Source organism: Lathamus discolor, chromosome 3, assembly GCF_037157495.1.
Source record: "Lathamus discolor isolate bLatDis1 chromosome 3, bLatDis1.hap1, whole genome shotgun sequence".
NCBI classification, from domain to species: domain Eukaryota; kingdom Metazoa; phylum Chordata; class Aves; order Psittaciformes; family Psittacidae; genus Lathamus; species Lathamus discolor.
The window spans coordinates 122341417-122367403 of record NC_088886.1 but is presented as its reverse complement, the minus strand read 5'-3'; the positions used below and the strand labels follow the sequence as shown (position 1 = coordinate 122367403).

The following is a 25987-nucleotide window of genomic DNA, read 5'->3' as shown; positions in this document are numbered from 1 at the left end:
TGTTTCATTCTGAATGCCCTGAAATGTTTTACGTGGTTTTTGGCTTTCACTGCTCCAAAGATGGGAATGTATTCATAAAAATACAGTGTACCTGCAGAGTAGTTTGTGACACAGAGACTGTGCTGAAATTTGGTTCTTGGCTCTTGCTGTCTCTTCGCATTGAAATGGCTGCAGGATCACTTGGTAGTTCACATTTAATAACGACAACCTGTCTGGATCGTTTACATATGCCCTTCCACTGGTGGTGCCTGCATTCAGCTCTAAGCCAGAGGGTCTCACACCAAACCAGCTCATTAGATGCTGTCCTGAGCCAAGCTTGTCTTGCGGCAAGGGGCGTGTGTGTGCGTGTGTGTGTGTGGTATGTGTGTGTGTGGGGTGATGGTGGTGGAGGGTGAGGGATAGGTGGCATTAAACAGGAAATGCCAACGTGATCCCCTGGGGTTTCACACCATGAGCAAGGGACAGCTCGCTCCATGTAGATTCACCAGCCTCCAGCCTTTTAACTGCTCAAAATGTGCCTGTTATTGACATAGCTAGCTAGCTAGAGATCCTAGGATTTACACCTGCTCTCCACTGTTGCAACAACTGCGGGCAGCAATTGTCAGGAGCCTTTGCAGATAAAATGCTCTGAGCTGCTAGTGTCTTACTGCAGTAGCCCCAGCATCACCCTCCAGCCCAGAGTTTTAAGTACTGCCCAGTCTTCCCCTGGCATGTAGTAAAGCAGACTAAGAAAGGGATTTGAGCACTTCAGCTGATGGCTAGCTTCTTTTTAATTAAAATGGAATAACTTCCTAGAGTATGCTTTGAGCCCAGAAGAGAAAATTTTTGCCAAAATAGAAAAATCAAAGAGCTGGACTTTGCAAGATAAAAAACCCCTGTTCTGTAGCTAGCACAGGCTGCGGGAGCACATTGTGTTTGTAATCAGGCTCCCTTGAATAAAGGGAGAGTTTTATTGAGTCCTCTTCAGAGTTTAATACTACAGTTAATTTTAATGATAACAGTACAGTAATGTTGTCAAGGGGGGGTTCCCCTTACACCAGCAGACATCATCAGCATGCACAAAATCTCAGCTGAACATCTCTGTTGTTTAGTTTGTTTCTTTTCTCATCTGTTGTGGCTCACCAGCTTGGTTTTTAGTCCATGATTCAAGAGGAAAGCTGAAGAGAACAAACAAGCTCCTTCAAGCAGGGTCTATACCATGTGTTGTGTTTCAGTGTTGTGGATGCTTCACACCTGGACCCTGTAGAAGAGCAGGGCAGAACAGGCAGGGAAGTGACACTGCTGCCTGCTCCAGAGCAGGCACAACAGGACCTGCCTGCAAAGCTGTGTGATCTCAGAGGAGCACTCAAGCTTTCAGAAGTGCACTTAATTTCAGAGTTGAAATACAGCTCTAACTAGCTGGGCATGGATTCATCCAGCCTAAATACCGTCTGGGGCTCTGTGCCTGGCGCTTCCCCTTGGCTGGCTCAGCTGGCAAGCGAGCAGCAGGCGCAGGGCTCTGCATCCGCATCGCTGCGCTGCAGGAGAGTTGAGGAATGGATAATGTTGAGAATTTTTTCCTGGAACTGGTTCTTGATTTCTTCCAGTGATCTCATGTACAAGCTAGACTGAACCCGAGCAAAGTTCATGTGTATGTGTGTCTTAAACAGCACCTGAAAATCCCATTCCAGCACTCATAGGCAGAGAGATGGCCTGAGCAGTTGGGTGTGCAGTGCATCCTGGCCATCGCCATCTGATTGCTTCCATTGCTGACCCTGTGGAGTCAGATTAAGCAGGGAGTTGGCAGGGGGGAGGTTTTGGCCACCTGCTTGTTGCCTAAATCCTAATAAAATCTTGGCTTTGCCTTGGTGGTTCACTGTGTTGCTTCCAGCAATGGAATGGCTTTGAGAACCATTAGATAGTGAGCTACAGGCCAGAGGCTGATTTTTTGTATTCTGAGAAGGAGATGAGTGCAGAATAGAGGAAATAAAACAGGTTGTAGATTATTTTAGGTGGAGTTTTTTTCAGTGAGAGGTGACGAAATATTTTGGAAGCTGGGCTTATAGTCTCTCCTAGGAAATACAGATGCTGTTTTAGAAGAGTGGTTTAACTTGGGATGCTGTTCAGCTGCTTGGTTGTTCTTATAAAGATTTCCTATTGATCTGTGCAACATGGGAGAAAGTATCTGAGACTCTCAGGAGAGAGGGAGGATGGTCCCTTGGTCCCTTCCCATGCATGGACCTTTTCATTCAGTTAGGCTGTGGAAAGCTTGTTAGTTGACTAATGCCATGGATCTCACTGAAAGCATTTCCCCTTTCCCCACATCCCACCCAGAAGAGTTTCCCAGGATCCTTCCCAGTAATTCCCGATCCCTGGTGGGCTCAGATGAGCAGCAGTAGCACGTGGGCTCTTGCGTTCCTGCCTGTCACCCAGGTAGTGTCTGCTCTCTGCCAAGGCAGGAGTACAAAGGAGGAGGCTGGCCTGGTTTTTAAGAGAATGGTTGGGCACGGAGGAATATACAGCAAAAGGTTAAGGATGTAATAAGCCAGTGAGCTGCTGCAACAGGAGAGCTCCCAACACACATTCAGCAAAGTGGGAGGTTTTTCTGTGGAATTCAGCCAAAAAAAGGCATGGGGCAGAGAAGTGGATGTGGTAACAGTTTGGCCATCTCCATCCTTCAACAGCCCACTGTCCCCAACCTCCGATGTCTCAGGAGCAGCCTGGTGAGCTGGGTCACAGCAACACCTGAGCCTGATTGAGAACCTGAAGGGAAAACAGACATTTCCCAAAAGGTCTTTTAGAGGAGGAATTTCAGAGTAAGTAGATCAGAAGAAAGGACAACTTTGCAATTAGATTTCATTGCATTTAGGACAGCAGGATGAATCAAAGAGGAATGTTCAGAGGGGAAGACAATGACCTTCCCAAAGGTCACAGGTCACTTACTGCCACAGGTACATGGGACCACGTGTGCAGGGGCATTTTTTATATTTTTTTGTGATGGATGCACTTCACTCTTCAATGAAGGGGTTGAACTGAAACCTCAGGACCCTCTGGGCACTGGAAGAGTTCAGATCAAGGTTACAGGGAGTCTTAAACACTGATTTGTAGACACTGGAATTTGTATTGGGTTGGGAATAGAACTAATCAAAATACTTAATTTTTGAATGATGTAAACATTTTGTATTTGCACAAAAAGTTTTGATTTAAATTAAAAGTTTCCATTCTCCTTTTCCTCTGGAATGAAGATTTGAAATGAAGCATCAAAATTCTTCTATATTTTATTACAGAAAAATGTCTTTCATTTTATACTATTCCCTGATGTAGTTTGAAATCAATGGAAATTCCAAAAAGAGGAAATACGCTATTAGGAAAACACAGCATTGCTTGACTATTGAATTTTCCTAGTAGTTTTGAGCCATCATGCTTTCATCTAAAATTTGCTGCTGCATTGATTCAGTTTTTTCTTTGAAGAAGAAAATTAGGAAGTTTAGACTGTGAAGTTTCCAGGTCTTTTGATGGCATCTCGGCCTGCTGGGTTTGTTTTTTCTTTCTTTCTTTTTTCCTAATTGTTTGATTTTTTCCTTTTGTTTTACTAGAGTGTTCTATTTTTGAGGCCAGAGAAGAGCCTTTACCTATAGGGTGTTTAGATATCCTCACTGGGACTCTAAAGTTAAAGCAGAAACCAAAATGTTTCCTGGGATTTCTGATTTAATTTACTGTAGTGTGCAGAATCAGTTGCTGTATTTCTTTCCATACGTTCTACTGTAGCCATGGACTAAATTAAACAATTTCAGTGGAGAATGTCTAGTCACTGCCAGCACTTACTGTCCTGGCGCTTGGACACAGCAGCTTGCCAAAATCCACCAATATCTCCTTCGAGCAGGGAGATTTCTCCTCTATGTACTTCCTTAATTAGCACGTGTGAGTAGTAATGCAACCTGTGCTGCCTCGTGGAAAGGCAGAGTGGTTCTAGTGCCTGACAAAACTGGGGAAAAAAAATCAACCTAATCAAAACTCCTGTCCAAAAAAACTCCACAGAACTTGTGGGATCACAAGTCATTGATTGTGTGTCGTCCAAACACACTGCACTCTGACCGCCTCCTGGTGGATGGGCCCCTACATCCTGTCATATAGGTATAGCTTCTCAATTAATGATAGGGACTTTGAAGATAACAATAAGAGGAAGGAACTGTGCCTGTGAAGCAAGAAGGTCTGCATACATCCTGTCCTATTCCAGCTGACAAGGTTTTCTCCTCCTTAAAGTCTTGTCTTCATTTATGCAGACAGTAGAGAGTTGTCCATATATAGAAATCAGGGCTGGGAGCTTATAAATGAAGACAAGGACCCAGGTAGGTGACTGTAGCATCTGAGATAATTAATCTGATAAAATCAACCATTTTGGTCATTGTGCAGTAGGGTGTGCTCTTCTGTCCCACTAATGAAACTCATCACCTTGAAAGCTTCTTCATTTCTGTGAAAGCACTTTGGTTCTTTGGCTCATGTTTTTTTTCTAAGGAATCAATTTTAAGTGACAGGAAGCACAGAAATTCACAACTGGACATCCTCTGTATAAGCAATGTTTGGGGTCTTCTAATACTTTTTTTTGGGGGGGGGAGGGAATATAGGCTGTTTGAAATGGAAATACTTTGATGGAATGTGCAATTTCAGAGACATTTTCATCTGTCAGTATTTTCAGTCAGCTGAATTTATTCTTAAAACCAGAGGGGGAAAAGACTTCCTAATAGCAATTATGTCAGTCCAAGAGCTTGAACTCTCCTCTGAACTTTCATTAATTTGAAGGATCATAGAATCATAGAATGGTTTGAGTTGGAAAGGAACTTTAGATCATCTGGTTTCCACCCCCCCCTGCCATGGGAAGGGATGCCTCACACTACACCATGTGGCCCAGGGCTCTGTCCAGTCTGACCTTAAATGCTGCCAGGGATGGGGCATTTACCACTTATATGGTCAACCTGTTCCAGTGCCTCACCATCCCCTACTTGGCTGTAGCTGTCAAGCTCAACTTAGCTCAGCTGTAAGTCTACTTGACTTACCTGCTGGGAATGTGGCAAACCTGAACAGCCAGTCATATTAAGTCAGTTTATCATGTATTTCACTTGGCTGATGAACATCAGAAACTCTGATGTTGCCATTTTCTCTGTGTTTATCCCAAATGAGGAAGACAAATAATATGTGATCATGGTGGATATGGCCTCTCTTTGTTTCTCCTTATTCTGTACAGCTTCTAACATTATGCCCAGTGGTATGAGTTTGGAATGCTTGTCAGTGCTGCCATCAGCAGCGTGACTGGCATCTCCATGTGCTGTTTTGATCCCTTCCCTTCACCAGGGGTGTCCTGGTTGCAGAGTGAGCAAGTGCTGCGTGGTACTTCGTTGCCAGCTGGGGTTAAACCATGACAAGGAGCAAAAAGGCATGCAGTGAGGTGTTTTGTTTTAGAAGATTTGGGGTTTATTTTGTTCTGTCTATTGCTTTATAAATATATACAGCTATTCCCATACTTCTGCAATGGAGGAGGTGAGATCAAATCTAAATTGCAGCTGTGGCAAAAGGGAGTGAGGTTTGCATAGGTGTGTGTAAGGGTCAGCGTTAAAGAGGAGGGTATTGGTGCTTCCTTGGCATTTCACAGCAAACTGGCTTCTTCCAGAGGAGAAAGACACCTGTGGACTCTTGTCTGGAAGTCTTGCTTTCCACACAAATAAGTTCTCCCTTCATTTTAATGAGTTTCACTTGTCCTTGGTTTTGCTTTGCTGGGGCAGTGGCAAGTAAACATTTAAAATTAAAGAAGTACCTCAAAATACTTGCATAAATCCGTGAAGATGTATTGCAAGCCACAAGTTGTCTCTGCAAATCTGTGCAGTGGCTCTGGGTGATTGCAGAACAAATAAGCCTGCTGAGAAATGGGATCCTTAGTAGCTACATTGAGCATCCCCTCTACAGCCTCTGATCTGCTCTACCAAGGGATCTTCTGATGGGAACATACAGCCTTGGTTTTGGAGTCATAAGTGTAACACTGCAAATGTTGGCCATTCAGATTTGACTAAAGCAATTGACTATGGGATGCTGCAAAGAGCTACACACTGAAGGATCAGGCCTTGGTGCCCACATTGCAGCTCTGTAATTTGCAGGTGGACTTGCGGGAGCTTAAATTTCCATCACCGTTGCACTGGAATCACCTGCTTTGGAACCAGTTGAATTTGAAGGTGATTACACAGATAGTCCTATATATGACCCTTGCAACATATTGCTCCCTCTTGAAGCTGGAGGATTTTTAGTATAGAGGTCTGTTCACAAGAGGTCTGGTAGCAAGCAGACTCTCACACTTCAGCTATGGCAGGGAAAGGAAGATAATTTTAAGACTCTGGATAGCAATTCCTTGATACTTTGCTTTCCTAGGAAGTCTGTCAATTAGATTTAGAAATCCAGAGCATATTGTTTATCAATTTATTGAGGCGCCTGACATCATCTGAGCTCATTCTGTCTCCTAGTTCTTCTCATTATCATTCATTTTTTCACTGTATTTTGGACTGAAATACCTTTGAGAAGTATTTCAGTTCCTCTGGAAACTCACTTATGGTCTCAGCAGAGTCTGCAACATCAAGATTGATCAGCTTATGATCTGCAGGGGTCAGATGAAGCAGTGTATTCGTTTGAACTGCAGCAGACAATCTGAATGGAGGCCAGAGACACTGTGTACTACTCCTGTCTCCGCTGCTGATGCGTTGCAGGACCTTAGGCAAGGTATTTGAGAGCCTTTACATGTGTGGATATTTGCCTGTGTCTATGGTTAGTCCTTGTGAATTTATGCTTACAGCGTGCAGCAGGAAGCAGAGGGCTTGAATCTCTTCAAAGTAGATACATGTAAGCAGGTAACTATCATGCTAGAATCACTGAGAGAATTGGAGAGATGCTGCTTGAAAACAGAGCTCAATAAAATCATTGTTGTATACAAGACGTACGCTTTAAAGGAAACTCATAATTTCCTGTCCTAAACAGGATTACACAAAGCTGGAATTTCAGCTTTTTGCTTATTATCAGGGATGGATGTGCCTCAGGATTTGAAATTGGGAAGGCCTGTACACAGAGTTCACATTAATACTACTCTGGGTTGGCCAACATCTAAATTTACTTGTGGGCAGTTGGAGCCATCATTGGCAGAAATGTTTGGTCCCACCACTGGGAGGATTAAGATGCCAGTTCAGGCATCAGATCCCTGTCCCTGCCAGGACAGGTATCTTGTGGCTAGAGTCTCTGTCCTCTTCATTTCAGGCTTGAACATAAAAGTGGTTATCAGAAAGTCACTGCTCCCCGCTTCTACGCAGGTTTTCTGAGGGTTTCTTTAATGTTTTCTTTTAATGTGGTATGTGTCATGATGCCTTGTGCCATCACTGCAGTAGTACCCCCTATATGATTGGTGGAAGGAAAATCATAGAATCATAGAATAGTTAGGGTTGGAAAGGACCTTAAGATCATAAAATTCCAACCCCCCTGCCATGGGCAGGGACACCTCACCCTAAACCATGTCACCCAAGTCTCCATCCAACCTGGCCTTGAACACTGCCAGGGATGGAGCATTCACAACTTCCCTGGGCAACTGATTCCAGTGCCTCATTACCCTAACAGGAAAGAATTTCCAATATCCAATCTAAACTTCCCGTGTTTCAGTTTGAACCCGTTACACCCTGTCCTATCACTACAGTCCCTAATGAAGAGTCTTTCCCCAACATCCTTATAGGCCCTCTTCAGATACTGGAAGGCAGCTATGAGGTCTCCACGCAGCCTTCTCTTCTCCAGGCTGAACAGCCCCAACTTTCTCAGCCTGTCTTCATACGGGAGGTGCTCCAGTCCCCTGATCATCCTCGTGGCCCTCTTCTGATTTGTTCCAACAGTTCCATGTCCTTTTGATGTTGAGGACACCAGAACTGCACACAATACCCCAGGTGAGGTCTCACGAGAGCAGAGTAGAGGGGCAGGATCACCTCCTTCGACCTGCTGGTCACGCTCCTTTTGATGCAGCCCAGGATACGGTTGGCTTTCTGGGCTGCGAGCACACACTGAAGCCGGCTCATGTTCATTTTCTCATCGACCAACACCCCCAGGTCCTTCTCCGCAGGGCTGCTCTGAATCTCTTCTCCACCCAACCTGTAGCTGTGCCTGGGATTGCTCTGACCCAGGTGTAGGACCTTGCACTTGTCGTGGTTGAACTTCATAAGGCTGGCATCAGCCCACCTCACAAGCGTGTCAAGGTCCCTCTGGATGGCATCCCTTCCCTCCAGCATATCAACTGACCCACACAGCTTGGTGTCATCGGCAAACTTGCTGAGGGCGCACTCAATCCCACTGTCCATGTCACCGACAAAGATGTTGAACAAGACCGGTCCCAACACCGACCCCTGAGGGACACCACTCGTTACTGGTCTCCAGCCGGACATCGAGCCATTGACCACACTCTTTGTGTGTGGCCATCCAGCCAATTCTTTATCCACCGAGTGGTCCATCCATCAAATTGATGTCTTCCCAATGTAGAGACAAGGATGTCTTGTGGGACAGTGTCCAACACTTTGCACAAGTCCAGGTAGATGACATCAACTGTTCTACCCCTGTCCACCAGTACTTTATCCCCAAGCTAGAAGGCCACCAAATTGGTCAGGCAGGATTTCCCCTTAGTGAAGCCATGCTGGCTGTCACCAAGCACCTTGTTGTTTTTCATGTGCCTTAGCATGCCTTCCAGGAGAATGTGCTCCAAAATTTTGCCAGGCACAGAGGTGAGACTGACTGCTCTGTAGTTCAAATAAAATAATGTAGTCCTGTTTCTGGGAAAAAATGCTGAATTTAGTAATGGTTTCTGTATAGGCTAGAAGAAAAGGAGATGGGAAGAACCAGCAAGCAAGCCACTGACAGGAAAGGCCATCAACAAAGGGTTTTTGAAGGAGGAATGCAAGACATACATGTCTAAATATTTGTTCTCTGTGTACTCTGTGCCCTGAAGAACATGTGTTTTTCTGACTCCTTTTTCCAGAGCTCTAATAACTAGACCATCTGCTTGCCTCTCCAAATCAGAGCAAAGCCTATGAAAACCCACCTTGAAAAACAATTTAAATTATCAGCTGTTTGTTTTAACATTTAATAACTGTAATTAGCAAACATAATGACATGTTTGATTATTGCATCCCATGTCTGTGAGCCCAGTGGGAGGCAGGAGATGGGACCTATTGATTAGAGCAATTGAGACTCTTTACTTCCTTCCATTTTTTGTATTTTCTTTCAAAACAATATGCTGGATAGTTCTCTAAAGACACTGCATGTAAAATTGATGTTGAGATCGTGGCTGAGTTGGGGCTAAATTAGCCTCCTTGGGTGAATTACTAACAACCAGAGGCAGAGTTTCTGTAATGTTTTCAGTTGCTAACTTTTAGCACTTTGAAGCTCTAACACAGTGGACTAACAGTTCTGTTCCTCAGTTCTGTTCCTGGGTCTTCACGTGACTTTCTGTGGGATCTGGGCTGAATTTCTTCCCCTCTCTGTACCTCACTATTCTCCTCAGTAAAAAAAGGAGATAATAATAAAGAGGGGGAATGGCATAGACTCCCTGTACAGCCAATGCCAAAAGATTTTCTTCTTTTTTAGTGGCTGTTTCTACCTGTCTGAAGTCTACATTAGAAGAGATGAGAGCCCAAATATAGGCATATTATGTGTCTAAAATTCAATGGTAATATTATCTCATTTGGTTTGCCTAGAAAAGCTGAGATTTGTGGTTAGAAAGCACAGTGGAAAAGCTACATATTATTAGTGTTTAGTTACTGAACTCTGAAAGTCTTATGGTGAATTAAACATACCATGGTTTGTTCTGGAAGAAACTTCATGTTACTCCGTATAGGCTCTTCATAAAACTGTAAATTATGCAGGAATTCATAAAAAATAGGGATTGCTCAATAATTTGGATTGAATTGAATTGAATAATTTGGAAACAAGTGAAGGATTTTAATTTGTACGATGCACTTGTAATAATAATTTCACCCTATTGCTCACAGCACAGAGCAGTACTTTTATCACAAATGAGAAACATTTGTTTCTGAACTTCAGATTTCTTGAGATTTGCCCCATGTCTCCTTGTTTTTCTGTGCCATAGGACTAGAAGGAGTCGGTCCAGGCATTTATTTATCATTCCATCATCCAGAAACCTCCAACTGGGTCATCCTGAAACCTTCCTCCTTAAACAAGAATTAACCCATTTTCTCCAGTCTGTCCTGGTAACTTCTGACTCTGCACTACAGCCTCATTTATTCTGCTTTCCTGTGGACATTTTAGATGAATTGTTGAGGGATAATTTTTATCCTGAAGCAGAGACAGGACAAGAATGTTCTGGACCCTGTTTCCTTTCCTGTAGCTGAAATCCTTGTGCTATTGTTAGTAATAGGGTCAAGAAATTTCTGATTTAACTTTTTCAGCCTACCAGAATTTAGTTTGTTTGCAGGGATGGGGGAGGGGGTGATTTGGGGTTTTTTTTGGGGGGTGGTGGTGAGAGGGGGTCCAGAGCTCACTGTGGAACTGTAGGTGGGAAAAGGGTCCCTGGCCAGAAACACAGTTTTTGGTTTACTGAGCTGAGGCAAATGGGTGGCATGAGAGTGATCAGGGCTGTGTGAAACTCATGGCCCTTCCCAGGTGTTTCGTATACTGGCAGAGGATTTTCACTCTGGGCTTGGATGTCTCCTGATCTCACCTCTTAGTGCTTTTCCACCTTGTAGAGATATTTAAATACTTGGGAATGGAGCAGGAGAGGAAGCCCAGCTCAATAGTGGGTAGCATGTTCTTCTGGGATGCAATTCAAGTTCAGGTCTCTGCTTCAGTGAATATCTGGAAGCTTTTGAAAGCCTTGGTTACATCGTGCTATGATGGAGATTTTTCAAAACCTTGAAAAGCTTCCTGTGTTGAAAAAATATTTCCCTCCAGCTTCAGTTGCTACATCGGTTTGCCATTCTATAGGCTGTCTTGCTTTTCTGTTGGACACATCACACATGATATAATGGTTTTGGCATTGTTATGGTGCGTGAAATAATCTCAACAAAGGGAGAATGTGCTTAAAATGAGGACTTTTTTTTATAGGTCTGAAAATAAAAATTAGCCTATTTCCTTGTAAATTGAAACCTTGTTAAATTACCCTCCCCTTCCCCATTCTCATGCTATGTGGTAGAGGAATGGATCAGACAAGGTGACACCAAATTCCCATGGACATTCTCACCTTCAAGGTGTGAAGGCAAAGGCAAACATCAGGCACAGAGATTTGGGTGGAGATTAGTCAGGACAGGTTTTGTACTCCATATGTACCCCTGGCTGTATGAGGGCTCAGAATGAAGATGATATCTCCTGTTTGCCTCTCTGTTTTTAGCCCTGGACAAATCAGACATAACTTGGCTCCAATGAAGAGTTGCACAGTGTAGGCCTTAAGGTATACAGCATCAATTGAAAACTATGGGAATTTCAGTGTTGATGTACTGTAATACAGGGTAACACTGGCAGCTCTATCCATATAGATGAAGTTTATGTAATGGACTTAGACTTGTACAGTCTCCAGTGCTATAGAAAGCTCTATAGAATCATAGAATAGTTAGGGTTGAAAAGGACCTTAAGATCATAAAGTTCCAACCCCCTGCCGTAGGCAGGGACACCTCACCCTAAACCATGTCACTCAAGGCTCTCTCCAACCTGGCCTTGAACACTGCCAGGGATGGAGCATTCACAACTCCCCTGCGCAGCACATTCCAGTGCCTCACTACCCTTACAGTAAAGCACTTCTTCCCTATATCCAATCTAAACTTCCCCTGTTTAAGTTTGAACCCGTTACCCCTTGTCCTGTCGCTACAGTCCCTAATGAAGAGTCCCTCCCCAGCATCCTTATAGGCCCCAGCATCAGATACTGGAATGCTGCTATGAGGTCTCCATGCAGCAATCTCTTCTCCAGACTGAACAGCCCCAACTTTCTCAGCCTGTCTTCATACAGGAGGTGCTCCAGTCGCCTGATCATCCTCGTGGCCCTCCTCTAGACTTGTTCCAACAGTTCCATGTCCTTTTTATGTTGAGGACACCAGAACTGCACACAATACTCCAAGTGAGGTCTCACAAGAGCAGAGTAGAGGGGCAGGATCACCTCCTTTGACCTGCTGGTCACGCTGCTTTTGATGCAGCCCAGGATACAGTTGGCTTTCTGGGCTGCGAGTGCACACTGAAGCTGGCTCATGTTCATTTTCTCATCGACCAACACCCCCAGGTCCTTCTCAGGGCTGCTCTGAATCTCTTCTCCACCCAACCTGTAGCTGTGCCTGGATGTAGACAGGATGTAGAAAAGAAAGATTACATATGTAATAACTTTGCTACTTTTAGCTGCTTCTGTGTAACTCTGGTCATGCGGAGACACAGAAGGTTTGTGCTAGAAGGTGAGTTTCTCCCTGTCATAGCATCAACTGAATGGACAGTTTCAGAATAAAATGCACAAGGGGTACGTTGTCAGATGGGAGCTGAATCTCCAAGTGTTGTCTTTGTTCTGCAAGCAGGGCCAGCTGCAAAACCTGCGCCTTGGGGTACATGCGTGTATCTCTTCACTTTGGTTTCTGACTTGTCCACCTGCAGGAACTCCTGCCGTAAGAAGCAGTTCCTTAATTCCTGATCTAAATTCTGCCTAGAGCAATTCTTTGTCCTGTGGTGATCCAGGATACTGTTTTTCCAAGTACACATGTGCTCTCACATTGATCCTGCTCTTACGGCAGAGCCTCTTAAGACTCTTCCTACTGAATTAGGCTCTTGTTTTTTAGGACCCATACAGAAGTCATGGCCCCATAGAGCATGGGCATCCTGTGTTTTGCATGATAAAATGCAGTATGGATCAGTACTGAAGATGTGTATGTCCCTGTGTAGCTTTTTTGTCTTGTTGGCCAGGTTAATTAGTTCAGAGAAGCGCACTGTTTTCCGTTCTCGGAAGTGATATTTCTGTTAAAGGGATTATGCTTTCCATTGAAAAACACAAACTCATCTGCATTTTTACAGCTAATTTGCAAGGACCTTGCAGTTCTGTGCTAGCTTTTTGAACTGTAGTTTTGCTGTGACTTTTTTCCTAGATAACAATACAAACGTGTACCTAACAATGCACAGTTCCTGAAAAAATCCTGTGCTAATATGAGAAGAAAGAGCTAAACGTTAACTGAGGCACTGGATTCCCATTTCAAGCTTATTAAACTTTATTCACAGCCAAGAATAAAATAAGGTGCTGTAGAATAGATTGTATTCCTGCCTGTGTTTGTGATTGTATAATTGAGGATAGAGTCGTTTGTTTATGGTTGAGCCTCTTGCTGTAAAAGATGAAGTCTGGCAGTTTAAAAGGAGTGAATTTTAAGACAGGAAAGCTACGGGGGGAAAAAAACAAACCCAAACAAACCAAAAACCATTCTAATTGCCAACAACACTTTAAATAGAAAGCACAGGAGGCATGAACTCCTAATCAAATTTTCCATTCCTAATGAATTGCCAGATAGATTAGAACATCTTACTGCATCAGCATTACCGGGATATATGACTGCTAACTGGCAGGACATTGTAAATTATCTGTCAATGAACGATGCAATACGCTGAGTAACAGTGAAAATACTTTCACTTTCTTGGTGTTGACTAGTTTCAAACTATCCCCACAGGAGGATTTCATTAACATTGTGTGCTTGGATTGGCAGTTGTACTAGATTTGATGGGATTAGACGAAAGTCAGAAGAAATGCTACTAGCAGTTCTCCTTGTTTGTTGTTGGGGCTTTTTTGTTTGTTTTGGTTCTTAATCTTTTCATTTCCCCCCCTTCAGAGCTCCAGCAAATGCAAGCATGTCTTCCTCAATGAGGCAAGCCTGAAAGTTACAGAGAGTGCATGGGCTCTTGGATGTGCTGCAATTTATGTTTATCAATTCACACATAGTTTTTTTGACATGTGCTTCCCCCCTGATTTTCTAACAATCCTTTATTTTCCGCAGGTGGCCGTGATAAACGAGGTGGTCCTGTCTTGACCTTCCCAGCCCGCAGCAATCACGACAGAATAAGGCAGGAAGACCTTCGGAAACTTGTGACTTATTTGGCCAGCGTGCCAAGGTAAAGCTAGAAAGAAAACACTTCAAAGCTTAGGGTGGACGGGTGGGTGGGGAACTTGTTCTTGGCAGTTGCTGATTTCCAAGTATTAACATTTAGTACCTTCAGTTCTTGTGACGGAGGAACAAAAGTGTTCCCTTCCTCCCTCTGTGTATGCTCTCATGCAGCGAGGCAGGAGCCCCAGAGCGGAGGCAGTGTGAGCAAACCCAGGCTTCAGGCTCATGACAGCAAGGAGGAGCAGCTCTCGTTCCCCATGTGGCTCTTCTAAAGGAGTGGAAGGGGAGGAGAGTGCTTACAGGCCTGCAGTTAAATATAGCTGGAGCTATATTTAAGCTGGAGAAATATTAAGGTATATATTAAGCTGGAGAAAGCCTCCTGTGTGCTGTTGCCTTTTAATGCCTTGTGGGAGGTTCAGGAGAGCTAGGGTAGGGGACTGTAGTGGCTGGCAAGGAGAGCTTGCCCCATGTGAAGAGGATGATCTTCCTGTTCCAGCACTTTCCAGAGCTCTCTCAAGGCTCAGGAAGGAACATGGGTGGATTAAGGGGGAAGCTTTCAAAGAAAAGCGTTTCAATTTTTTCTGCATGTAAACCAGCACCTTTTCCTGCAGCATTAGTCCCCATGTGCCTTCTCCCCATCTTTCCCAGGGGTGTTGGAGAAGTCTGTTGCCAGTGCACATTTAGCTTTGCGAGACAGTTTATAGGGCTCAGTGCCCAGGTAGGTATTTCTGTGCCACTGTTTAATGCCTCGGAGAGTACAGGACTGTGTACATCCTCATCCAGCTTCCTTTCCCTGTTTTCAAGCTTGCCAAATATCCTTACCCAGTAACCACTGCAGCGGTTACTGAGGTAACTTACCCCAGGGCAAGTGAGGGGGTGAGAAGGGACGTTTGGGGTTGCAGTAACACACCCTATGTCACCCAGGAGTTCCTTATGTTTTTAAACCCAGGGTATGACCAGTTAAACAGTGCTTGTATTTTTGCAAAGAGTGTGAAGTTAACACCTGAAGGGCAAAGGGGTTGGCTGCATCTGGAAGTCAGGAGTTAAGGGTCTCAGAACACACTCAGTTCCTTAAGCATGCACTGTGCAGAGAACAAAGGTCTTGTGTTTGGTATGGATGAGGGCTGAGGGCTGTTTGAAGACTTATCACTTGGCTGCAGAGAGCAAGGGGCAAACACAGCTGCATGTGCCAGATCTGCCAGTGCTTCTTTCGTGTATGTCACAAGTCCTCTGGCAATGCATTTTTTGCTGTGTTAGACTTCTGTTCATCTAGGTTTTACTAATAAGCTGTATTGGTTTGGTTTTCCCATCACTCCCCTTTTTTCCCCTCTAGCCACCTCTGTTTTCAACCATATTGTGAGAGAGATTACAGGCATGTTGTGGGGCTGAGAGAGCAGTAGGTCACTCCCTGGGAGTGCATGTCCCAGGGCTTGACAGTCCCCATCAGGCTGCTGCAGTAATGAAACTGCTCCCTTCTATCTTATCTTTCTTTTGTATGGTCACAAATACAAAAATATACCATTGGTTGGGGTTGCAAGCAGTTGCAAAAATTACCTTCTAACATGTCAGCCTTTTCTATTAATTGCTCTTCCCCCACGGAGGTGGCAGCAATTGCAAGAAAAAGCCCTTCTGTTCCCCACCTTCACACAAATAAATCTATTAGCTCAGTTGTTGATGCTGCTTTTAGTTGCCTCACTCTGAATCAGTCCAGCAATGATTTTCTTCGATGATGAAGAAGCTGGGGGACAGAGGAGCATGCTGAAGGAGTTAATGCAAGACCCAGTTGCTTGTCTCTCTAGAAACACCAGAAAAAAATCCCCCTCCTGGTCCCCACTGCAAAGCCTTTTTCTGTCCTGATGTTTGAAGCTTTTGATGGGCATCTCTGGTTATATCAGAGAACACTCCTTCCTCTACAGCACAACCTCCCATCATGAAAATATGCCAAGCACTGAGACTGGCTGCTCATGCAGCGCTTTCACCAGTTTCTCAAGGCTTCCTGAGGATTGGTTCTGTGGAGAAATTAACCAGAGTACTGTCTCCTGTTTGGGATACTACACATGGAAGTGTGTGGGGCAGAAAGCAGCAAAAGTGATCAGAAGTCTAGAAAAAGCACCGAATAAAAGAAGGATTAAATGGGTAGAGGTGGCTCGGCCTAGAGAAGAGAGTGACAAAGCTCTTTGAAAGCATGTTGTGATGCTGCAAAAAGATTCATAGGACTGGGACAAGAAACGAAAATGTTACCCCAAAGCAAGGGAAGCTTAGGCTGGACATAAGGAAAAGATTTCTGATGGACTCACAGTAGTCCTATAGTAAGTAATCCGATTTCTTCTTAAATTCCTCCATAACTCTATAGGCAAACCTCTGGCATGGGTATAAATATTAGGGAGAGGGGATAATGAATCAGGAGGTGACTTCTTTAGGTTCCTCCAAGACCTGCTTTATGTGGTGCCACAGCTGTGAACTCACTGCTGTTGGAGGGAAACATGACCACGGACTTGGCGGGTTTCGGCATGCGGGATTGTGTGACCTGTGTGGTGTGAGAAAACACTAGAACTCATTTTCCCTAAACATTTTATTCGCTTCAACAAGGGCAACTGGCAGCACTTTCAAACGCATTTACTTTTTGGAAACAAATACATGGAAGGAACGGTTTGAATTCCCCAGTTGGCTCCTCATTCATGCGTGTTCCAAGATGAGTGCTGTAATGAGTAACTACATCAGCCATCCACCCAAATAAACAGTTTCATTAACAGAGACTCTGAATAAGATGTTAGGAGAAACTGCTCTGATGTTCAGAGTGTTGAAAGGGGGGGGGGGGGGGGGGGGTTCTGTACTAGTTAAAATACTAGAAGTTCCTCCTTAGGAAAAAAGAGACTGTAATTTATCATATTGACACCAGTATAGTAATTCTCTCTTTACTCCCAGTGCAATGGTTCCTGAATGAGAGAGATTGGTATCCACACTGATACTATCTATCACTTAACCCTTGTTTTATATCTCAATGGAAGTGGCAGAGGTGGCGCATTGCTGGGAGCTTTGAGCAGGTATGAGATTGGTGATGAAATATGATGATAGATTAGTGTAAGTGAAACCAGGGTCTTGCTAGCAGTTTTCAAAGGTTCTGATCTGACTTTTGCAATTTCTTTTTCAAAACTGGAATAGTAATGTGGGTTTTCTGAAAGCGGCAATATGTGTTTGAGTTAGAGCAGAACAGTAAGTGCTTTCATGCAGCTGAGAGTCACGGTCAGGCAGGTGCCTGGAGTCAGTGGGGTTCCCTGTATAGCTGAGGATTCCCACCTGGTGGTTAAGGTATCAGATCTAGGAATGTGGTTTATTCATATCCCAAAATGGTAACGTTGCAGTCCATACTACCTGGGGTGATGTAGGGCTCCTGGAAGATTGAAAAGCCCGGTCCTGCAGTCCTAGGTTCTAGGAGAAGGTTGCAAGTTGGTGTCTGACACTGTGGACAAATGTGGTCCTGGTTTGGTGCTGTACACTGGTTCTTCCAGGCATATCACAAGGTCCTTTTCTTCAAACAGTTCCGCTATAATTAGTTACTAAGAAATGAAGATGCTATTCATTAGATTTAAAGATAATTGCCACAGATGCCAGGTTCCTACCACTTTGTCGTTTTCTGCTTGTTTTACATTTACGCTAATGCTTTCTGGATAGGCGAAGCTGTATTTCTTGTAAATCAGGATAGCTCCTATTTACATGCAAATTTAAATAGGAAGTGATGTTTAGAAATTTGGAGGGCGTGCCTGAATCTAGGATAACATGGTGTTTATCATCAGGGAAGCTGAGGGGGAATTTTCTGGCCTCACTAAGGATGTTATTTTTTAACACCAGTGCAGTACCATCTATTCCGATAGACTTGAGTTTTGATTTATATGTGTGTAAATGAAACTAGCATCAGGCTGATCTCCTCTGTGAGCCCTTTGGAATTAAGAATTAAGTTATGCGTAGGCTATATGAGGATAAAAAGGAGACAGAATATTATTAGCCTGAGTTATCTACTCGCATGGTGAAGCAATACAATGAAGGAAATGTTCTCTGTCAGCTATAGTGAATCTTCCGGCTGAATACATCAATCTGGTTTGCAGCCAAGATAAGCAGTCTTCTGTGCTCGCTCCAGAGGGGGAAACCTGAGATGCCTCTGAGGCCTGTATTTTTAAAGACATCTACTTTTTATTTGTCCTCTGTTTAAAAACCTGCCCAAATAATTCCCTGTTCTGGGGGACATCCAGCACCCATAACAGCAGTAAAATGTTTCCAAGGGACAGCCCTGTTTGTTTGAACAGCTATTCAGAGCTGCCTGAGTTCGATGAAAGGTGTGAGGATCGGTAAAACAACTTCAGTGTCTCTAATAATAGTTCAGCAATTGGAGCTTTATAAAACTAGAAGAACAATACAGGGGATGGCAAAACGTAGCAATACTCACCCACTCTTGGATTTATTTTAAGCTCCTCTCTGATGACCTATGGTATTGTGTATATTAGCTTCTCTGGACAGGAGTAGTGTGAAACTCATTTTGTTGATTGATAGGAATTAAACCCTAGGGCTCCACTTTCTCTTACATGTTTGTAGCACACACCAAGAAAAGCTTTTGAGGATCATTTTTTTCTGGAGGCTATTGTAGATCTACAAAAATTGCTATGTATTTTAAAAGTAACACCAGGGACTTCATGCTATTTTTAATAACTAAATATCTAGTGCCATCTATAAGATAATTATTCCACCGTACACTTGTATCAAAATGCCACAGTAAAAAATGAAGCGAAGCTGGTAAGGCTGATGAGGGTTTAGTATTTTCTTCAGATATTTCTTTTTTTTTAAACGAGACGTGCCTTATGGAGAAAACAGCTCATTAGGAGTATATAACTCACATGAATGCTTGTGAATTTAAGGGCACTTCACCACTCAGCCAGATCCAGCCACCATTTTACGTGATATTAGTACATGATGTTATTATCAACGTCTGTTAAGGATTGGGGGACTTCTGTAGAAATACTTGGTGGTTTCACCTTGTTCTGCTAAAAGGTGTCTGACCACATCGCTGTTTTGCTTACTGTGTCTCTTTACTGAACACCTCAGGACCAAGTTGCGTGTTCACCTCTTGTGGAGACCAGCTCTTCAAAGGAGGGTCTCTGATTTTCCTCCCGCTGTGGTAACAATCTGGTAACAATCTGTTGAGACATTTCAGCCACTCCTCCCAGTTTTGTGTCATCAGCAAACTTGCTGAGGGTGCACTCAGTTCCCTCATCCAGGTCATTGATGAAAATATTAAACAGCACCGGTCCCAGCACCGACCCCTGAGGAACTCCACTAGTCACAGACCTCCAGCTAGATTCTGCGCCATTGACCACAACTCTCTGCCTTCTTCCTTTCAACCAGTTCTCGATCCACCTCACTACTTGATCGTCAAGCCCACACTTCCTTAGCTTATCTATGAGGATGCTGTGGGAGACAGTATCAAATGCCTTACTGAAATCAAGAAAAACTACATCTACCGCTCTACCATCATCCCTCCACCTAGTCACTTCCTCATAGAAGGCTATAAGGTTGGTCATACATGACTTCCCCCTCATAAAACCATGTTGGCTGTTCTTAATGACCCCCTCATCCTTGATATGCCTAGTGATGGAGTCAAGAATAAGTTGTTCCATCATCTTTCCAGGGATGGAGGTAAGGCTGACCGGTCTATAATTACCCGGGTCCTCCTTCTTGCCCTTCTTATAGATTGGTGGGAATTGCTTGAAGGAGTCCAGCGCAGAGCCACAAAGATGATTAAGGGAGTGGAACATCTCCCTTATGAGGAGAGGCTGAGGGAGCTGGGTCTCTTTAGCTTGCAAAAGAGGAGACTGAGGGGTGACCTCATCAATGTTTACAAATATGTGAAGGGTAGGTGTCAGGATGATGGAGCTAGGCTTTTTTCAGTGATATCCAGTGATAGGACAAGGGGCAATGGGTGTAAACTGGAGCATAGGAAGTTCCACGTTAACATCAGGAAGAACTTCTTTACTGTAAGAGTGACAGAGCACTGGAACAGGCTGCCCAGGGGGGTTGTGGAGTCTCCTACACTGGAGATATTCAAGGCCCGCCTGGACAAGTTCCTGTGTGATGTACTGTAGGTTACCCTGCTCTTGCAGGGGGGTTGGACTAGATGATCTTTTTAGGTCCCTTCCAACCCTTGGGATTCTGTGATTCTGTGATTCTGTGATTCCTAGATAAGTGGACAGTGGCTGTAATTGCTTTGAAATTCTGCAGTAAGTGTCTACAGCTGCCAACCCAGCAAGCTCCTGTTTACCAGAAGCTACTGGAAAATGTGGACTTCCTAGAAGTACAGAGGGAGCAGAGAGATCCATCAGAGCCCTGGGAGCAGGAGTCATGAGCAAAGATTGATGGTGTTGGGGATGCTTATGTTAAGACAGGGAAAGAAAAAGTGATGTGATTACAATCCAGTATGCAAGACTGAGGTAAAGGAAGCAGTTTGATCTCAGTGTACATGGCAAATGGGACAAAAAGAAAAGGCTTGAAATCATAAAGTGAAAAACTGAAGCAGGTTTCTGTGGCATTTCCATCTTGGAGATGCTGTTAGGTGTTATCAGGAATGAGTCAGGTATTGTCACATTTGTCTTGCAGCAGAGGGCTGACAACAAGCCTCTCCAGCTCTTGCAGCACAGTTTTGTATGAATCTGTGTTTGGTTTGTTTGGGACTTTTTTCAGTAGGTGCAAGATTTTCATTTCTCATGTTTGTTTATTTTTAATCCCTGGATATTTATTTATTTTTTAAATTAGCCCAAACCTAAGGTAAACGGGGGCTTTCCCGTTTCCCAAGTACTTCCTGCTTTCATTCCCTGTTGGTCTTTTCCTGGATAGCGTATGGACCAAACTTACACAGCTCTGGACCTAAAGCAAATGTCCTCTAGCCCCCTCCCCTCCACAGGAGCTGTGAGCTCTCTCAGACTGGCTCCAGCCGAGTTGGCTGCTGTTTTGCCTTCCAGCTGGATAACAGTACAAGTGTTTTCAGACTGGTTTTGTGATGAACAACACAAATAGCATGATACAGCTTTGTAGTTAATGGACTGTGAATTGTACAGCTCATGTACAATTCTAAAGACTAATAAAAGGCAGGGTAAGCTGGGCTCTGCACATCAACTCTACTAGTGATCAATATATTTTACTTGGTCTAGCAGAAGTATCATCTCTCTACTGAAAAATGGAGGCAAATGATAGTAATGTAATGTTAATATTGAGACAAACTCATATGCAGATTTGAATGTCTTGTTTCAGAACCTGAGTTCAAGGACTCAAATAAACAAATGAAATGAAGGTTGATGTTAGTTCAAGACTGAATTCTTTATTTGAAAGAAATTCCTTAAAGGACATAGAATACTTTGCAAATCCCTTTGTAGGTTGTCTGTCTTGTATACAAAAATATCTGCACCATTTTTGGAAGACCCAAAAATCGGTTACTGTTTTTTTTCACACTGACTTCTTCGATATCTATATTCTTAAGTAGCAGCTTGCTCCATTTTATTATCTATTAATTGTATAGCAATAAGTAAGTGAAATTACTGATTGCCTCATGCAGAGAAAACTAGGATTTCAACTTGTCATGGTGTTTTTAAGCATTCTATTCAACACTCAGTATCTGCTTAATTTTAGAATATAAATCTGCAGTTGGAAATGGTTAATTTTAAGGAATCCCTCATTTATTGTGTCTGAATTGTTTCCAAGGCAATTGTTCTTTTCTACAGGGAAGAGGAGGCAGTCCAGTTTTCTCTTACTGCCAACCATGCAGACTCATGCTGAGATTTCAAAGTCATATTGGGTTCTTTCTGGTTCATCTAACATCTCTAATATAAAGATTCTAAAGTGGGTTACTCATTTGAAGATTCAGGATTGCAGAGGTAGGCCTACAGGCCAAGTTTTATGCACAAAGAAAATGCACAGGTCTGGAAGAGAAGCTCCTTTTTCGAGTACCATGCTGCTTTTCCAGCCCAGTGAGAGCTCAGTCATGCCTTCTTCAGTGGAGTCAGCAGAAAGTGCTCAACAGGGAGGACAGATGCCATGAAATAAAAGGTCACTGTTTTACTTTGTGTTCTTCCCAGCCAGCAAATCAAGTATCTGTACCCAGTTCATGTCCAGCGCCTTTCGGTTCTACTGCTTTGGCCTTTCTTGCTCCAGCCCTGCCCTACCCTACCAGCTGCAGGCTGTTCTTCCTCATCACAGGGAGTGCAGTCAGGCTGCAAGGTCAAAGCAGCCAGAAGGACAGCAGCAAGTGGAGTCTTTCTCCACAGCCCCCGTTTTCCCAGGTACACTACACAGAAAATAGACAACAGGCTACTGCTGTTGGGCCATAGTTTCACAGCATCGCTGCACTTGACTTCTCTCTTTCTCAGTAAGACAGGAGGGACCGGAGGGCTCCTAAAACCCTCTGAGCAGAGGTAGAGATGCCTGTGTCACTGCTTCCCAGCAAAGGCATGGTTCAAGGGGGCTGACCTTTAATCAGCAACCTCCTTTAGGTATGGTGACCCCATGCAGCAGCGTCACCTGAGCTGCCTGAGAGTGTCCTGTGCTGTTGATGGCACAGGGGTATGAGCTTTGCTGAGTCACCGAGAAAAACCCAGCTGTCTTCATGAGGGAGCCTCAGCTGCTGCTCGGCTCCCTGGGACAAGCTAGGTGATGCTGATTCCCGGCTTTCCCACATAGGATGAGTGCTTGTCCTGTGCAGCCACTCCCTGTGTCATTGCATTTCTGTTAGCAATGTTGTGGGTAGTGTCTGACTGCCTTACCAGCAGAGGGCTCAGGCTTGGAGAGATTCTGCTCAGATCTCTCCAAATCTGGAGCACAGCCCCCTCCCCATGCACATCACCACTGTGAGAATGCAAGAGCCACTGTGACCAAGTGACACCCGATGGCGCCAGCAGGGTCTGGAGCCCGATCCCATCCCCTGACCTGTCTCACGTAGAGCTGCACTGCTGCATTCTGCTTTTTGAGCTCTGTCCAAGCCCTCAGTCTGGGGATTAGATCAGCATTGTTCCACCTTGCTAAATAGCTTTTGCATGTTGATTGTACCAGCATCTGCTGCCTGGGAGAAGGAGTTGAGGTGATGGAGAAAAGGCATAAACTTGTAAACTAGGGTATAGCCTGTACCTATATAGCCTGTACCTAGTGGTGAGGGAGCTAGCGGGCACCACAGTCTGCTGTAAATTTTATGCAGAGCATTATTTTCTCCATCCTTTTCCTCAGTGGCTCTCTGACAAGTGGTTTGTGAGTCTCTGCAGCACCGTTTGTTGTTCTGCCCTCTCAGGCCTTTTCTGTGCTTGTGCTGATTAAAGCTGCTGCATGCTCCTCGTGGGCTTTTTAACCATCAGATCTGTTGCTCCACAGTACCCTAAGAGGTCCAGCAGTGACTGGAGACTTCCGTGGAGAAGCCAGGTTTGCACTAATGTGAGTGGTAATTCAGAAGAGCTAAAATTAGCAAACAGAGACCTTTTGTGGGAGCAGCGCACTGGCAGCAGGGCTGGCACCAGCCGCATGCGGTTCCCTCCTGAAGCTGTCAGCAGCTGTCAGCAGAATATGCAGCCATTCAGCCAATCCTAACTTTTATTTTTGGTGATCTCTTTCCTACAGTTTTCGCAGAGCCTGTAAAATGTTTTTTGTCTCATTCCAGCAAGGGTGCTTGTGTTCCTCATCAGTAACTCCAGTACGTGCTACATCCTTTTCGCTCTTAGATATTATTATAATTTGGAAACGTATTATGCCACCCCCTTCATGGATGTCATTAGAAGCAGGAAAACAACTGCTGTGCTTTGCAGTCTGCTTTGTAATGGGAATATTGTCAAAGGTATCTTAATGGCAGTGGAAAGGTATTTTAAGCTCCTGTGGAGAATGGATGAGACTTTTACTGTGTGCCAGTATAGAGCAAATAATGGGAGACACAGAAGTGGAGTCTAGACTGCTTGGTCCCTGTCCTCACTAGATGGATGCAGGTGTTGTAGATGCTGCTTCAAAGTCTGGATTTGCCAGTGCACAGCTTGGGTAGGACTGAAGATGTGTTTTCAGGAATATAGTTCTAGCCTTGTCTCCAAGTGATAAAAATCTTACACAACTGTTCTGTCAGTCACTGTTTAAACCCAATCTGTCAGAGAAGACTCTCAAGAATATTAAATTTCTACAAATTTAATAAGAATAGACAGCTGTGTCAAGGTATGTCCGCAGAGAGGGAAGGGTGGTCTGAACTCATCCCTTCTTAGAGAGTGGAGGTAGAGGGGATATCTCCAGAGCATATAAGAGGCAATTTCTTTATTAGAGAATCAGTGTGCAAACCAAACCACTACCAAGGGTTTGGCAGTTCCCATGCTCATAAAAGTGCATGATAGTTTATGGTATTAGAGAATTGGATCATACTAAAATAGAACAATGACCAATTCATGGTAACATATGGTATTGAGCAAGCTGATGCTCTCATAGTATGGAAAGTATGGGTTGGGACTGGCAAGATTTGTCTTAGAGGTTGGGATGCTCAATTCCCTGCTGTTTGCAAAGGGAATCGGTATCCAAGTTTGGTAAGCAGTTGTAAATCTCATCAATGGTTTCTCCTCATTTTCCACAAGGTGATCCTAACCAAGTCAGTCTGTGGTATTTTATGTTTTCCTTGTGGATCCTGGCACTGCTGCAGAGCTCCCTGTGGATCCTGTAACACTGTGCAGCAAAATATAATTGTAACTATGAGGCTGTTGGGCTACTTAGAGTACGGGAAAGGAAGAGAGAGGGAGATACCTTAACACTAAATGAAGTCATAAATAAGAAAAATATTTCTAGAATCTCTCTTTCTCCCCCCCAAGAAAAGGCAGAAAAGTGTAACTCAAGCATGCCTTTGGCTCAGCAGATACTGTCTGGTCTGCAACGTGTGCCACAGTGTACTTTTCTACTATTAACAAGAGAGCATTGATTTCCTTGCCTGTGTACACAGGACTTTATTTTATGTCTAAGTTTGAAGAGAAACCTTAGTCTCTGAAGAACTTTCCAGTGATGTAATATTTGAGAAAATTCCTGTGTGGTACTGCACCAAAAAGCCAAAGCCCCAAAAGCTTTCCCTTGCCTTGTAATTGCATTCAGAGAAATACCCTGCACCTCTTCCACATAGCCCTGCCACAGTGCAAACAAGAGAAAGTAGGAACTTGCTGCAGGCTCAGTGCAGTATTTACAGTGGTCATCTTTGCTGAATGGTCCTTTTGGTTAATGTCATTGAATAGAAATTGTAGTGAAGCATTGGCTTTGTAAAATAATTGCCCCTCTCTCTAAAAACTCTAACAGCAGCAGCAGTTCATCTCCAGCCAAATTCAGACTGCTTTCATATGCCTTTTCTGTGCACTACTCAGTGTGTATGTGATGTTCGTACGATGTAGCTCTCCTCTATCACCCTGTTTCCCATGGGAAAACAAGAAGAAATGACAATCTCTAATACCTATGCAGTGATATTAGCACTTAGTCTTTCACTAGAAGTATGAGTTAAGTTTGATTGCTTCTTTATTTGAGTATCTGGAAAGCCAGGTGCTTCTGCTATTGATGTTGTCATAGGGGATCAAATAAATATCACTTTTTGAAATTCAGTTTGAAAGAATTATTCATTAGAAAATTTTGGTTGGTAAAATTCAACACTTCTTCCCACCCACCCCCCCCCCCCAGTCCTAAACCAGCATCCAAGCAATTATTAAATGTATCTTCTGGGACTCAGCAGTTGACCACCCTAGAGGCCAACGTCCTCTGCTAATGCAACTATGCAAATTTTCCCTTCCGTTGTTTTTCTGTTGTGAGTCAGTCCTAACTGGGGACTAAAATTGTGTTTACTTTTCAGTAGCCTCAGCAGC

At 43.9% G+C, this 25987-nt stretch overlaps 1 protein-coding gene across 14 annotated transcripts in view; it reads left to right on the top strand.

The window, feature by feature from the left end:
- Positions 1–25987, top strand: part of KALRN (kalirin RhoGEF kinase) — a 521871-nt gene that overhangs the window by 164734 nt on the left and 331150 nt on the right. For all 14 annotated transcript variants that reach the window (XM_065671413.1, XM_065671394.1, XM_065671393.1 and 11 more), the window contains one exon: positions 14001–14115. In XM_065671413.1, the coding sequence (XP_065527485.1) occupies positions 14001–14115 (115 nt within the window). The remainder of the gene's footprint in view (positions 1–14000; positions 14116–25987) is intronic.